The sequence below is a fragment of the Thermobia domestica genome, chromosome 9 (genome assembly GCF_964235325.1).
Source record: "Thermobia domestica chromosome 9, izTheDome1.hap1.1, whole genome shotgun sequence".
NCBI lineage: Eukaryota > Metazoa > Arthropoda > Insecta > Zygentoma > Lepismatidae > Thermobia > Thermobia domestica.
The window spans coordinates 39,293,324-39,308,180 of record NC_137462.1 but is presented as its reverse complement, the minus strand read 5'-3'; the positions used below and the strand labels follow the sequence as shown (position 1 = coordinate 39,308,180).

The window sequence follows — 14,857 nt, the reverse complement described above, 5'->3', positions numbered from 1 at the left end:
ACCACAGATTCCATTATTTAAGCCAGAAACAAAATGGAGTCCATGAAGAGAAAATGCATAGAATTACTACCCCTCAAAAATTTTATCAGGTGACATCCAATGAGAAGGTGCTGTACGCTATCTTCTGGGATTCTCAAGGAGTGATATTGTCCCACCCTGTTCCGAAAGGTCATACAATTACGGGCGAATATTTTCGTATACTTTCGGATATAGAATTTTTGCCAAAAATTGACTGAGAAATACCATAAATGACGAATGGCGATTTCATTCTCCACATGGACAACACACCATCACACTATGTCAATGTTGTGACCTCATTTTTGGCATGTACGGTATTCAACTTCTGTCCCACCCACCCTACTCATCAGATTTAGTACCGGGTGACATCTAGTTGTTCCCAAACCTCAAGGACGCCATTTTGCCAGTAGTTCATCCCTGGTAAGTGCTATTTTCCAGTATCTGAAACATACCCCCAAAGATAACTAGGCCACATGTTACACACGGAGCGATGGCAACTGTGTGTTAATAAAGAAGAAAAATTTGCTAAGAAATAGACACAGATTGGTTCTTTGTGTTTCATTGTTCTTGGAAATTAGAATGAAACGGTACGTACTTTTGGTGTGCCCCTTGTATAGCATTTAATATTAATATTAGATGGGTGCAAATGGAAGGTCCGCGTTGACATTTGGTGGGAAAATCACTTTAGCAGCAAAGTACAAGGATGGATTAGGGCAGTAGTGAAGCGTGCTATTTTCGTGAAGTCATCGCAAAATCATAAAATGGCAGGGTCTATCTTTCAATGGGGGAATGGGGGGTTAATATTTCTCCATGATAAGTAGCAAGAACATTGTCCTGTTAACTTAAAAAAACTGAATGATATACCAGAAACCTTACGAAGACAAGAGAAAAATATATTGGTACGGAGTTAGTATGGGTGTGAGCACCGTAGCTATTGACCAATACTATAAGAATTGGTAAATCGGCTTTATTTGTATCCATCCAATAACTAAACTTCATAAATCGGCTTATGTGATTTACACAGAAAAATAGGAACAATTAATTTTAAAATAATGGAATGCAGTCTTTTAATTTAAAGTCTTATGATTTCACCCTTTAAGCAGAGAGACGGTTGACTGAGAGAATCTAACGATTATGAAAGAATTCGTGCAATAAGAACCTGGGAGAAAATGAGAGAAAACCCCGAGACAACCCACAGACATGATGTTGTCCCCAACATACTCTCATGGCCTGGGAGTGAGCCCCTTCCAGAAGTTAGCGCTCTAGCACTAAGCCACTCTGTTCCCCACACTTTAATTCAGTACATACCTATAAAGCAAAATAATTGCCATGAAGCTAATCTTAAGAGTTGACGCTGAAGCAAGCTTGAATCTATTCATGTGACGCAGACAGACAATGAAACAAACAGAGCACATTGTGATTTGACTAAATAATGCTGTATTGTTATGGTATTTAAAGATATGAACTGACGTTATTTAAGGATATAAAACTAACTCTATGGCCTATGGAACCCGGAGGTTCAATGCCGCGTTCACAAAAGCTCTCCACTGACTTCTATCCTTAGCTAATTGGATCCAGTTTCTACTTTGTATTCCAATCTCTGCGAGATCCATCTTAACATTGTCCTCCCATCTGCGCCTAGGTCTTCCTAATGGTCGTTTTCCGATTGGTCTCCCAGTCAAGACTTTGAAGGCGTTTCTACTTTCTTCCATCCTAGCTACATGACCCGCCCACCTAAGCCTCCTAGACTTGACGACCCTAACAATATTGGGTAAAACATATAAATTATGTAGTTCCTCGTTATGAAGTTTCCGCCATTCCCCATTCTGGTTCCTCTTGGGTCCGAATATTCGTCTCAGGATCTTGTTCTCAAATACTTTCAGTCTATGTTCTTCCCTCAGAGTAAGTGACCATGTTACGCAACCATACAGAACAACAGGCATGATTATCGTTTTGTATATTTTAAGCTTCAAATTCCTCGACAGAATTCGCGCCGACAAGAGATTTTGAACCGAATAGTAACACGAATTCCCTGCTTTCAGTCGACATTTAATTTCTTCGTCAATATGATTTTCCTCTGTTAATATTGATCCTAGATATTTGAAATTATCCACTTTATCAAAAGTATTATTTAATATTTTAACTCATCCATAATTTGCTGTATTCCGGTCCCAACGCACTTCCATGTATTTAGTTTTCTCTGCATTTACTTGTAAACCCATGTCCCTGCAAGCGTTTAATAAGATCTCTGCATTTCTTTCTATTGTTCTTTTATCATCCCCTATCAAATTTACATCATCAGCATATGCCATAACTTGGTGAATACTGTTCTACTGTAGGCCTTGGTTGCTAACTTTGATTTTCCTTATAGCGTATTCCAGAACAAAGTTAAATAATAATGGCGACAACGCATCTCCTTGTTTCAGGCCATTTTCGACGTGAAAGCTCATGGACAAAAATTTTCCTACCCGGACTTTATTTTGGGATTCATTTAAACATAACTTAATTAATCTAATTAGCTTTCTCGGTATTCCAAGTTCTGTAAGAACGTTGTATAATGTTTCTCTCCTAACCGAGTCGTACGCCTTTCTAAAATCAATAAATATTTGATGTATCGGGGTATTGTATTCCCACTTTTTCTCGAGTATTTGGCGAATGGTAAATATTTGGTCGATAGTTGATCGATTTCGTCTAAATCCACACTGATAATCTCCAATAATTTCATCTGTGTATGGGGTCAGTCTTGCTAATAAAATATTTGAAAAGATTTTATAGGATGTTGACAGAAGAGAGATACCTCGATAATTATTACAGTCAGTTTTGTCGCCTTTCTTGTGAATTGGAACAATGATTGATCCTTTCCACTCTTGTGGCAATTCTTCCTTGTTCCAGATAAGGAGAATGAGTTTGTGTATCTTGTTCCACAATTTTTCGCCTCCAGCTAAAATTAACTCAGTCGGAATTTCATCTACACCCGGAGATTTGTGTTTCTTTAATTTCTTTATAGCGGTTTCTACTTCTATTCGGTTGGGTTCTGGAATATACGGTTCTGCGGTGTGTATCTACTCTTCTCCACGCACACTAGTTTTTGGTTGCGTGTTAAGCAAATCGTCAAAGAAATCTTTCCATCTATTTAAGATGCTATGCGTATCAGTGAGAACTGTACCGTCAATTTCTTTAATATATAAGCACGATCTGTCCTTATTTGAGGCTTTGAATATTTCTCAACAAGTCTTTTTTTTTTTATTATTATTATTATTACAGGATGAGGTTGTTAGCCCTACCCAAACCCCCAAGCTGGAGGACCACTCTTAGTCGGCTGTCCGCGCCTGCCACATTATTTAAGGATATATAACTTGTAAACGTACTATGCCTTAAATTTGTAATGTATTATTACAGGGCATGAAATTTCCGGTCACACCAGGCAACTGAATACCTCACTTTGCCGATATACATTTTGCCTTTAGTTTACAAAGCCTTCGAACTGCGAAGGAAAAATGGCTACGACACCTTTCATTTGGCTACTGGATTCAGACCTAAAATTCTGTGCCCTGTACTACTACGGTATTTCCTGACACTTTCCCCAGCAGATCTGGGCAACTTACATGGAACTTGTCTCATTTTCAGCGATTTTATCTTCCACTACTTTGTGTGCACGGTAAACAATGAAGGAGTTACAAATATTTAAACGTACTATAAATTGAGATGTAGCTGTTAATATAAAAGTACATAATACCAAAAATAATATTTAGAAACTGCACTCCTGATAGGCCACACCAAAATTGGGTGAAGAGGTTGTCACGACTGAAAATAGGACCAAAATGTAAACCTGCGAGATATTAGAACAAGAACTTTCAAACCGGAAATGTTGCGGCGAAAATGGGACGTATGCTAACTCTTAACTACATTTCAAGTTCTCCATCTCCTGAGGAAGGTGTCAGAGAACACCGAAGCAATACAGTCAAAGGTACATTAAATATCAGACGCACTAAATACAGGACGTGTGTTTACCCATTGTTGTACTGTACTGTATTGTATTTTGAGCTAATTAATGATCAGATATATAAGATGCGGTTTACGTACTTACGTAATCAAATTAAGATTAAACGCACTGGGAGCTTTTTCTAAGGAGTTTATAGCTAAAGCTTTTTATGAATGTTCGGAAAGTGGTTTGCTCATGTCAGGGGTAAAAATGGATCTGCAAAGGTAAAAGGGCGCATAACGTCCCGCCATACCCAGTGGAAAAAACTTCGTTCTTCTCAAACTTGATACTTTGAAAAACTTATGAAAGTGGTTTCGTTATTCAAATACATATTCACTCTAATCAGTTTCAGAAGTAGCCTTAATCTTATAATAACACTAAACAGTGTTTGAAATTGAGATGTAACATTTGGGTGAACTAGTAATGCCTACAAGACTCGACAATTTTCTCGCCTCTTCTCGACTCGATTCACGTCTCACTTCATATTTACGAAAGAAGGAGCGTATACATGGATAAGCATACCCTATATTTTTGAAAACGGGAAATCGTATGTCTACCGTAAGTTCTAGTGTTTCTTGTAAGCACTCTACTTTTTTTTTTTTTTTTTTTTTTTTTTAAGCTTTCCTTGAATTTGTTTCTATGCATATTTTATAGACTTAAAAATACTACAGACAGTCACCAGAAAATAATGAATACACATCCTACATATACTCTCGTCAAAAACTTCGGAACGAGTCGAATCGACCAATTTTAATTCTTTTTCTCTGCCACAGAGAGCATCTGATCCTTTGTACAATACCGATGTTAGTTGGTTTATTCGCAAGTTAATATGGAGGATGTATGTATTTTTCCCTTTTTTTCTTTGCTTGTTACTTAAAATGTTCTGCAAATAACTTCAATAACTTTTGAAACTGTTTGTCTTCACTTGGGCATGTGCGTCAAGTGGTTTATTACGAACAGGACAAAAGAACTGTGATAGATTAATTACAAGTAATCCGGTTAGAAACACTGCTGCTTGCATTTTAGTTCCAAAACCGGCCGCCCGCACTAGTTATACCGTAATTTCTTGATATCTTTAACCTGTCCGGAGTTATAAGTAATTACTTTATTAAAAAGGGGAGGGGAGGGAAAATCCCTTAATAGCACCCGGATGGTTAGCTTCAGCATTGGCACTATCAGCATCTTTATCTTTAATTATAAGATATCAAATTGCAGGCATCACTATACTTGTCTTTTCAACAGTATCTACACCTTCAGAGTATGTCTCGCTCTCATTTAGTTTGGCCTTCTTACAACAGGGTGAGCTCGGACCCGATCTTGTAGTTTTAGTACCCATGAAATGTTAAATATACATTAATAAATAGAAAATGCGCGTAAACGCTGCCAACTTCACACCGGGCCGCTTGCCAGGAGAACTTACGCTATTCCCCTGGCTATCTCGTAAGCATGCCCTCACCAGTATCAGCATGGACCGACGCGGTCAAGGGGAATGGGTCTGCAAGAAAACCAAGAAACCCATGGCCCCGGAAAAAAAAATGGAGCTAAGAGAAACAACCTGCCGAATAAAAACATAGACCTCACCAGCCCACAAGAGAAGGTGTGCAGTGGATTTATATATATATATATATATATATATTAACCCTAACATCGGAGAACACGAATACTGGACGCACGTAAAAGTCGGCCGGGATAAGTGCACTTCCACCTCAGATGGAGGAAGACGTCCACGGACCATCCATTTCCCAAGACTTCCACCAATCACTTAAGGCATCATTGCATCTGGTCTTGCTGGGTGTCCCTACGCTTCACCCTTCCACTCCATGCGTCTTCTAAATCAGAACAGGCCATAGCGAGGTTGGCGTCCAGAGAAAGCAATCTTTATACTTTGCTCGATCGCAGGTTATAAATGTAGAGTGATCGTCCTGGCACAACCGCCAACTTGGGGGACCAGTGGCTGACTGCAGTTCCCAATAACTGAGCGGTAGAGGTGCCATATCCCGACGCCGAGTTCTTCTCCCTTAGAATACGCCCTTTAAGAGAAGCTACAAGGTAAAATCAAAGCTTAAGGTAGTACTATGTTCAAATATTCATTTCAAACTGTTCAACCATATCCCCGTGTTGCAATCATACAACAGGCAACACCGCTTTTAATGTAAAGAAAAAGTTGAAAATGACCCATTTCTTAAACGGAAATTCTCAAAAAACGCAGGGACACAGGACCACTTATTTTTAGTGAGTTTATACCAAGTATTATCTTCCTTACTTGATAAGATTGTGAGATTTTCAATTTTTCGCACAGATTTTGACCCTCTTATCCCCCCTTAGAATAATTATGCATTTTAATCAAAATAATATGATAAAAACCGAGTTCGAGATACTTAACAAGTACATCTAAAAATTCATTTCAAACGGTTTAGCCGTTTCCCCGTGATATGATCACAAACAATACGCATTTCAATCTTAAATAATAGATTATAGTTGAACACTATTAAAGCAAATTTGATCGAGTGCAAACTAAATTCGTGATACATGATTCCCGAATGCAATGAATAGTATTCAATAGTATGGCTTATTTTTTTCAGTTATTTTCTCTTCTGGTGATGACATCTTGATTAATATATACTTTAGGGCAACTCTGAAACGAGATGAGTACGAGTGAACAAAGTAAGGGTCATGTTTAGCACAAGGGGTCCAAAAACACAAACATTTACAGGAGAAATGGATAATACAAGTTCTTAGACATAGCATAACGTAACCAAATCTAACATAAGCTAATCTTAAATAACCTAAACTAACCTGAACTAACCTAATATTAGTAGAAATAAGAGAAATTCTATACTTTTTTTGGAAAATTATGCTCGACCCCTACTCTAACATAATGTAACATAAACTAATCTAACCTAACCTAAACTACTCTAAAACAACCTAAAATAACCTAATGTGAACAGAAATGACCGAAATTGCAACATTTTTCAGAAACAATAACTGGATTCCTTCTGCTAAACATTAGGCGAAAGGTAATTATAAACACATTGTTATTTTTTTCAATTCAAGTTTGGCAGTATACATTTCGAGGTGAGGTTTTTTTGAGTTTTAATGTGCGTTTTACCCCCTACACCCCCAAAAAACACCGATGATGGGGAAAATTTCACGAACCTGCTTCTACCCTGTGTACTCTTTAGCCATTATCGTACACGTCCAACTGCTAATAATGTCAGTATAACGCACGACCACTAGACTCATAGGCTACGTCTGCACACAAATGAAATGAAATCTTTAAGTTTTATGTCTCATGGCTATGCCGGTTAGGCTAAAAAAGACGGTGATGAAGAAAAATGAATGAAATCATGGAACGAAGAAAGTGGGAGGAAACGGGAGAACCCCGAAAAAACCCACGAGCACGGTGATTATCCACCACAAAGTCCAGACGGCGCGAGCTGGGATCGAACCTGGGACCCCAAGCACCGGAGATGAACGCTCTACCGGTGAGCCACCGCCCCGCCAACTTACGTCTCCACACGGCTGAAGCGTTAGCAGAACTAGATAAGTTGTGAGAACGACACACAAGTAACTCGTACTTGTGCATGGAATTCTGTATTGCCTCTGTATATTGTAGTATAAGTATGAAGTCTTTCCGAAGGTCATCTGAAACACTTAGTTGATTTCACCATCACAGTAAGACTTTTTTTGGTGAAGATTTGCACGGATCCATACATAAATTCATTACATATATATATCTTCTTTTCAGTAACTCGACTTTTTATATCTTAACAACCATTTTTGGGGTGATGACTTGCATGTATATACGTACATGATAGGAACTATTGTGCGAAAGACAATAACTAACTTCTGGTAGATGGTCACAAAAAATCAAGAATACTAGCTACCCGAGTTAGGACAGAAGCGCAGCAAAGGAATCGAGCGTAGCGAAAGGATGCAACCGTAGAGAGCAGGCGCGTCAATGAAACTGGGTACGCATATAAACGGAGGATAGTGCAAAACATCGTACCGTATATGGCATAAAATTACTTGCCTTACGTGTTGAATTATGTACGTTACTATAGACGTTAAACGTAATATCCCAATATGTTTTCATTGCTTGTATATTTGTGTTCCAAAATAACATAACACATTACTAACGTAAATTTCACAATTATGTGCATCCCTTAACTCTAGGATATTTCCCGTCATGAGTTAACACATCTACTTCAGATTCTCCACTTCATTTTACCCTGTATACTGTGTTTACTAGCTACCTTATGGGCGACAAGATGCAGATTTACTGTACGGATTCACAGATTTGTAGAATTCACAGAACAAATTTAATCCAGTTTAATTTTGTATGTGAAACTGCTTTTGCTAGACCCATAGCTTTTAAGATATATACAAAAAAAAACTTTGAAAAAAATTACATTTTAAACCACCACTATCGCCAACTGACTCCGTATCATCGGAGAGTTTTCGTACCAATACCTCGTTTGAGCCACTCTCCAATACAACTATCAAATTCCTGATCTACACAGTTTATTTTTTTCTGATCGGCTTTTTTGGCAGTCGTTAACTGGATTATGTCGTTATATTAAGTGAAGGTTTCAAGATGCTGAAACAAGAAAATTAAACACAATTCACAACACTAATACATTAACCACGATTCGAAAGTGCAAGTGTAGAGTTTTAACTCATGATAGTCTACATTCCGGCTCAAGAACTGTTATATATTTAGGATGTAGGAACAATATAAAATTACAATGTACAATATTTTAGGCAAATAAGTGTCCAATTTCACATCCATTCTTTCAAAAATGTTGGAATACCAGTACTAGGACATATTTTCTCCTGTATCTGCCAAAGAGCTAAATTACATCACCTTATGTACCAGATCAAAGGTATATCTCTCACAGTAATTAGTTCCGCACCATGACTCTCGATGAGAAAAACAATTTACAAAGGGTGTTAACCTGTACATAATTGTCAAAGTTGAAACAAGATTTTAAATATACAAACCAACGTACCTCCTCTATGGCTAATGTGCCGACACCTGAATTTCTGTTTCTTCTTCTTATGTATTAAATTCGGATATTTAAATAACAAAACAGATGTTAACACATACCCAACAAAAACTGTAAGACCCACCATTATTCCATGACACATCGTCTGCTACATCAAAGATTGTGTGTGGGAAAAAAGTACTCAATATACCGTACGAAAACAAAGTAACTGCCATCTAGTGATATTTTCGTTCACTTTGTATCTTGGCCAAAATCGGTGTAAGAAAATTTATAAAGAATTAAAAGAAGAAACAAATAAAGGAAACAAAGAGGATGTGAATAAGTATAAAATATATGAAGATTAGAAACAAAATTAAAGTACGTTCAAGTATACGTTTGCACCGATTTATCCTATTAAGGAATATAGATATTAACTTATTCTGTTTATCATAATCGTTCCTTCTTTAATTTTAAAGTGTGTCTGGATAATTTAGCCAAAATAGTACGTAAAAATTAACCAGACAGAAGAAAGTTTAAGAAAAGTCATATTTTACAATGCCCATTTAACAACTTGTTCAAAAATTCCTTCTACTTTGGCCTCATTCCATAATGGATACGCAGAGTTTACGGACACACTGTGATGAAAAAAGAAAACACGATTACCTTAGACCAGAACGCAAATTTTGGAACGATAAGGATTAGAAATATCACAGTAAGCTGTAATTCCACGTCTTCCAATCAACCAGTGATATATTGCTAGAATTTTCGGTAAGTAGGCCTATACGCTCGACCGTTTAGAAAAAATAGCGAACATCTACTTTTACATCCCTGATCAGTACCGAATCTAGAAATTTCGGGCCCCCCGCAAGAAAATTTGAAAGCGCATCCTCTATATTCATTTGGCAAAACAAAAGTGGATGTACGTCGTAACGCTCGATGAAGCATGGATTTGCCTTTCCGACTGCGGCAAACCGAGAGCCATCATGAACCGAGAGAAAGGATCCAAGAACTTCAGAAGGTGGGTCCGTGTCTGTAAAGAATCCTTCCCAAAAGGGTTCATGGTCGTTACTGGCTACTGTTACCAAGGTAAACTGAAGATTCGTAGAGTGGCGAAGAACTGCAAAATAAATTCGCAGTATTTTCAGGGGCAGATCATGCGGCCGATCTACGAGCATGAGATTCCAACAATGTACGGAGAGGACGCCAATCTGGTGCGCATTCACATGGACAAGGCCTCATCACATACCTCACGATCGTCCCTCGAATTCTACAGGGAGATGGAGGAGGCAAGTGGTATACAGGTGATACCTTTCAATGAGATACCTGTTGAATCTCCAGATGCAAGTCCTATGGACTATTGTGGATTTGGATTGCTGAAGCGGGCTTTGGGAAAACGGTGTGTGACAACTGTGGAAGGACTTTGGAAAGCTGTGCAAAAGGAATAGGACAAGATTCCCCTCCTAGTTCTTCAGAGAATTCTATTACAGTGGAAATTACGCTGTCGGGCTATTGTTAGGAACCAAGGGAAACACATCGAGCACTTACGGACCTTGCGCCATGGATTCTTCTAAATTTTTACGTAAGTCGAAATTGGCCAAATGTAGACTGATCAAACCTCTGTAATCTTTACATGAAACGATTAATCTACAATTAGTCCTATGTAATTGGGCGAAATAACATTCACGTAAGAAGTATACTATAAGAATAGTATGCTCTCTGTAAGCGTTTGTATATTAGGGAAATTAATGGTGGTCACATACACAACTACTCACTATTGTACAGGGAAGCCCTGAACGGAAGCACTTGCATCTTCGTTGCATTTTTTTTTTTTTTTTTTTTCAGCAACACGTAAATTGTTGGCAACTTGTTGCATTGGGGGTAGTGCTGTCCAGTAGATTTTCTATGCTTTCCCAAACTGCATCAATTCCTAATTGGCAGGGCTGTTTTGTTTTGGGATTGAGAATTGTAGCTTGTCCCAAGATAATTCCAGCTTGATACTCAGCACGTTTTGCATGTTCTTTAAAAGCTGCTTGTGTTGGTGGAATGGAGCCATAGGACCTCAGCTTGCGAGCAAACAGTTCCAGTCTTGATTCATCAACACAAACTGCTGTACTTCATCTATCATACTTTAAAATAACGAATACACTAGACTCTCGCTAATCCGGTCATTCCTGGCACATATGGGTGCCGGGTTAGCGGAAGTGCCGGATTATTGAGTGTCTGACATTTATTTGACTGATTTATTTATTTATCTTATTTTTTTATGTATTTTGAAAACATAGTGGATATAGTGTACTATACTTTATTAAATCGAAGAGCGCTTATAATTTTAAAACATAGAGGATATACTTTATTAAATCCAAATATACATTAATTTTCAAAGAAAACTTAGTCCTAAGCATTGTTGCGCATGCGCACGATAATTCATTGTGCACGTGTTTTTGGTTGGATGTGAGCCGGATTATTGAGAGGCCGGACTACTGAGGGCTGGATTAGCGAGAGAGTAGTGTATATCTAGATTTTCCAGATCGACCTCTCTCACTCCTGATGGATAATGGCTGAGTTTTGTGAATGTTTCTGAAACCTGATCACAGACGTTCCATGTTTGCCACGCGGATTTCCTTTCCTTTCCCCCGAAATACAAAAACTGTATCACAGCCAGTGAAAGCATGAAGCTATTAAAATCCCACTTTCTTTCTCCAACCCTATTGCAGAAACTGTATCGTGAATTGAAATCCCTCGTGCACTTGATGCATGGCCAAAATCAATCTATACCTTCTCGAGCCCCAGCTTCCCAAGTTACGGTAGTACCGATATTGCTATGACGACTACGTCTATATAATTTGCTTTGAGTGGTGGACAAACACAGCGTGGTAGAGCTCAGTGGTAGAGCATTCACACCTGGTGCTTGGGGTCCCTGTTCGATACCAGCTTCCGCCTTGTGGACTTCGTGGTTTACAAACACCGTGCTTGTGGGTTTCCTCGGAGTTCTCCCGTTTCTTCCCACCTTCTTCATTCCACCATTTCATCCATTTCTCATCATCACTGTCTCTTTTAGTCTAGCCGGCATAACCGTGGGACGTAAAACTCAAAGATTTCATTTCATTTGCTTTGATGACAAGAGACTTGCAACCTTCAATCACTGCATCCCTCGCATGGACGAAGATTCTCGTGTCGGCTTCTTCAAGGCGGCAGATCTTCTAAAGGTTTCGTTCTGTTGCTAATGACATCTCCTTTCGTCACAATCACCAAACTTGACCGTGCTTGACATATTTTGTCGGCAATGAAATGAAATAAGTCTGTCTTGTTGTCTGTATCCCGGAAAAGCTCTTCTAATTGCTTGTGTCTTGAGGGTTTCGGTAACTCTTTTCCTGGTCCTCTGTCCTTGTTTCGATCTTGCTTGTCTTCAAACTAGACTTGTAGACAGGTCCGGATTTAGTTATGGACCCAGGACCAGGTCGGCAATTAAAAAAAAAAATAAAAATAAAACTATTGAAAATACATATTTCACCAACGACCCAATAAAATAAGTGAAAGTCATTTTTTTTAATGGCCGTAACTACGAAAATATTGAAGCAGATTAGTCGTAGCAAATACTGTCGTAAGTTATTATGTTGGTTTGATCAGTTGTCGGTGGATCTGCTGAAAAGGGCGGCAGTAGGCAGCTCGCCACTCGTACTTTCACAAATTGGCGTGTATTTATTTATTCAACAAATACCAGATCATTTTCCACACTGTCAAGAATCAAAAACTATTTGAGATCTACTTTTTCTCAGAAGAGACAGGTTCATCTAGATGCTTTAGCCACCGAAAACGACTTTACTGTTACACTTGATTTTGATGAAGTTATTAATGATTTTGGATTGATACGCAAAAACGTTATTTTGTAAATTTTTATATATAATAAGATAACTCTTTATATCATTTAAGATTGTTTTATATTTTGTTGCCTTTTACACCATGTAGGCAGAAGCCAGGTAAGTTTTAACGAATCTACAGAGGTTGTTCAGCCTACATTTGACCGATTGCGTTCCTTTCCCCTCCCGGGCAGAATGGATTCACCCGACCTGGCTCGTGGCGTCCTGCAGTGTTCTGCAGTGGCTTCCTGGGAACGGAGTTGTTTTTCCCCGCGGACGACAATAACGCACAAAACAGGCAGGACCATTGTTGTGAGTGTTGTGTTAAACTGTTTCCAAGTATGTGGGTTTCTACTCTGTTACCAAAATGCCGCCCAAACTAAGCCGGTTTTGAGAAGGCTATGTTGCGGCTCTTTATGACGCCCACTTTAGTGCAAGAATGGTTGCGACATCAGTTTAAGTGGAATAAAAAATCTTATTAAAAAGTACAAGGGTAGCGAAACTCCACCATTTGGATCCCCAACGAAGTTACCTAGGAAGTGGGAATGCACAAAGACCACCTCCACCATGCAGAGGAAACTTCGCAAAATGGCAATGCAAGAAAACCCGCCAACACAAAGGTGTATGGCTAATCGTTTTGACGTGTCTTTGGGGACTGTGAGCCGGATGTTACAGCATCAACTCAAGCTGGAAAAAGCCATGAAAGCTCGCGGCCATCTTCTCACAGATGCCCACTAAAAGGAACGAAAGTGTAACGCCCGGAAGCTGTACGAATGGCATCTGGCAAAACATAGGTGGATGTACGTCGTAACACTCGATGAAGCATGGATTTACCTTTCCGACTGCGGCAAACCGAGAGCCATCATGTCCGAAGTCCTGTCATCTCTCAATACCGGGTACGTTAAACTCTACTAATAAAGGGAATTTAGGAAGTCCGATTTCCTTTAGAGAAGTAATAGCACTTATAAGTAGAAAATTTACTTAATTTCTGTAGCAGTTATTTTTATTCTTTTCTTTTATTTTCATTAATATTTTGTATATTATTTTAAAATTTAATCCGCCTTATGCAGAGTCGTTTTGACGAATGATTAGAGTCATACTAAAAGCCTGACTACTGTAGGAAACATATGTTAATCGAACTCTTTAATATGGCACTAATCACACTTCAAAATGACTCTGCATAAGGCCCAATATGTTTATGTATTTTTATGCATATTCTTTAATATATTGGATATACCCAATATATTAATTTTCTTCTTTACCTTTAAATAAATAAAATCTTTTAAGAAGTGGATCCAGCAGAATGGAAGTTTTGCAGAGCGATGCGATTCGATTGGTGTGGTTAGGGGCGGCAACTTCGCTAGGGCCCATAGGCGCAAAACATGGAAATATGGCCCTGCTTGTAGATATCAAACACTAGATCTATCCTCTTATATTTGGTAGCAAAAAATTCCACCTTGTGCAGCATGTCTTCTCTTGCGTAGGCGTTGAAAGTCTTCAGATAGTGTGGTGGTAAGGCTGAGTCATCTATGTTAATAGCATCTCCATGTGGTTCACTGACAGGAAGATTTACCAATTGTTGTAGAGTTTCAGTTAGTTGAGACTTTTGAGGTGAATGAAGCTTTCCGAAGCAGGAAATGATTGGTTTTCATGCTTGAAGAATTCTCCCAAGTCACACTGTCGACTCTTACAAGAAATAAAAAGTCGCGAGAACAATTAACAGTCTGTCTTTAGCACCTTCTGTTTTGAGTTGCTGAAATAAGTTCTTGCTTAAAGAAAGAAAATCTTCCAAACTTCTGCTCTAGGACATTCAAGAACACTTGGAACTACTTTCTTCCTTCATTGTAAAATGTACCAAACCTTTTAGCAATTTAGCAATATTTTTTGTGTCAATGCAAGGCGGCCAGATAATAATTCTTGGAAAGGGCTGTCCATCTCCCTCAGCATGTTCGTGTTTTCCCACGTTCTGAAAAAAAAAATCTTTGTGCAGTTGTGGTCTGTTCGTAATGTCG

The 14,857-nt window shown here is 38.6% G+C and overlaps 1 protein-coding gene across 1 annotated transcript in view; it reads right to left on the bottom strand.

Annotated features, from left to right (window-relative positions):
• LOC145694593 (lysophospholipase D GDPD1-like) overlaps nt 1-9,186 on the bottom strand; it is a 112,029-nt gene extending 102,843 nt beyond the window's left edge. The window contains exon 1 of the mRNA XM_081770960.1: nt 9,013-9,186. Within this exon, the coding sequence (XP_081627086.1) occupies nt 9,013-9,151 (139 nt within the window). The 5' untranslated portion in view covers nt 9,152-9,186. The remainder of the gene's footprint in view (nt 1-9,012) is intronic.
• Nucleotides 9,187-14,857: the final 5,671 nt, after the last annotated feature.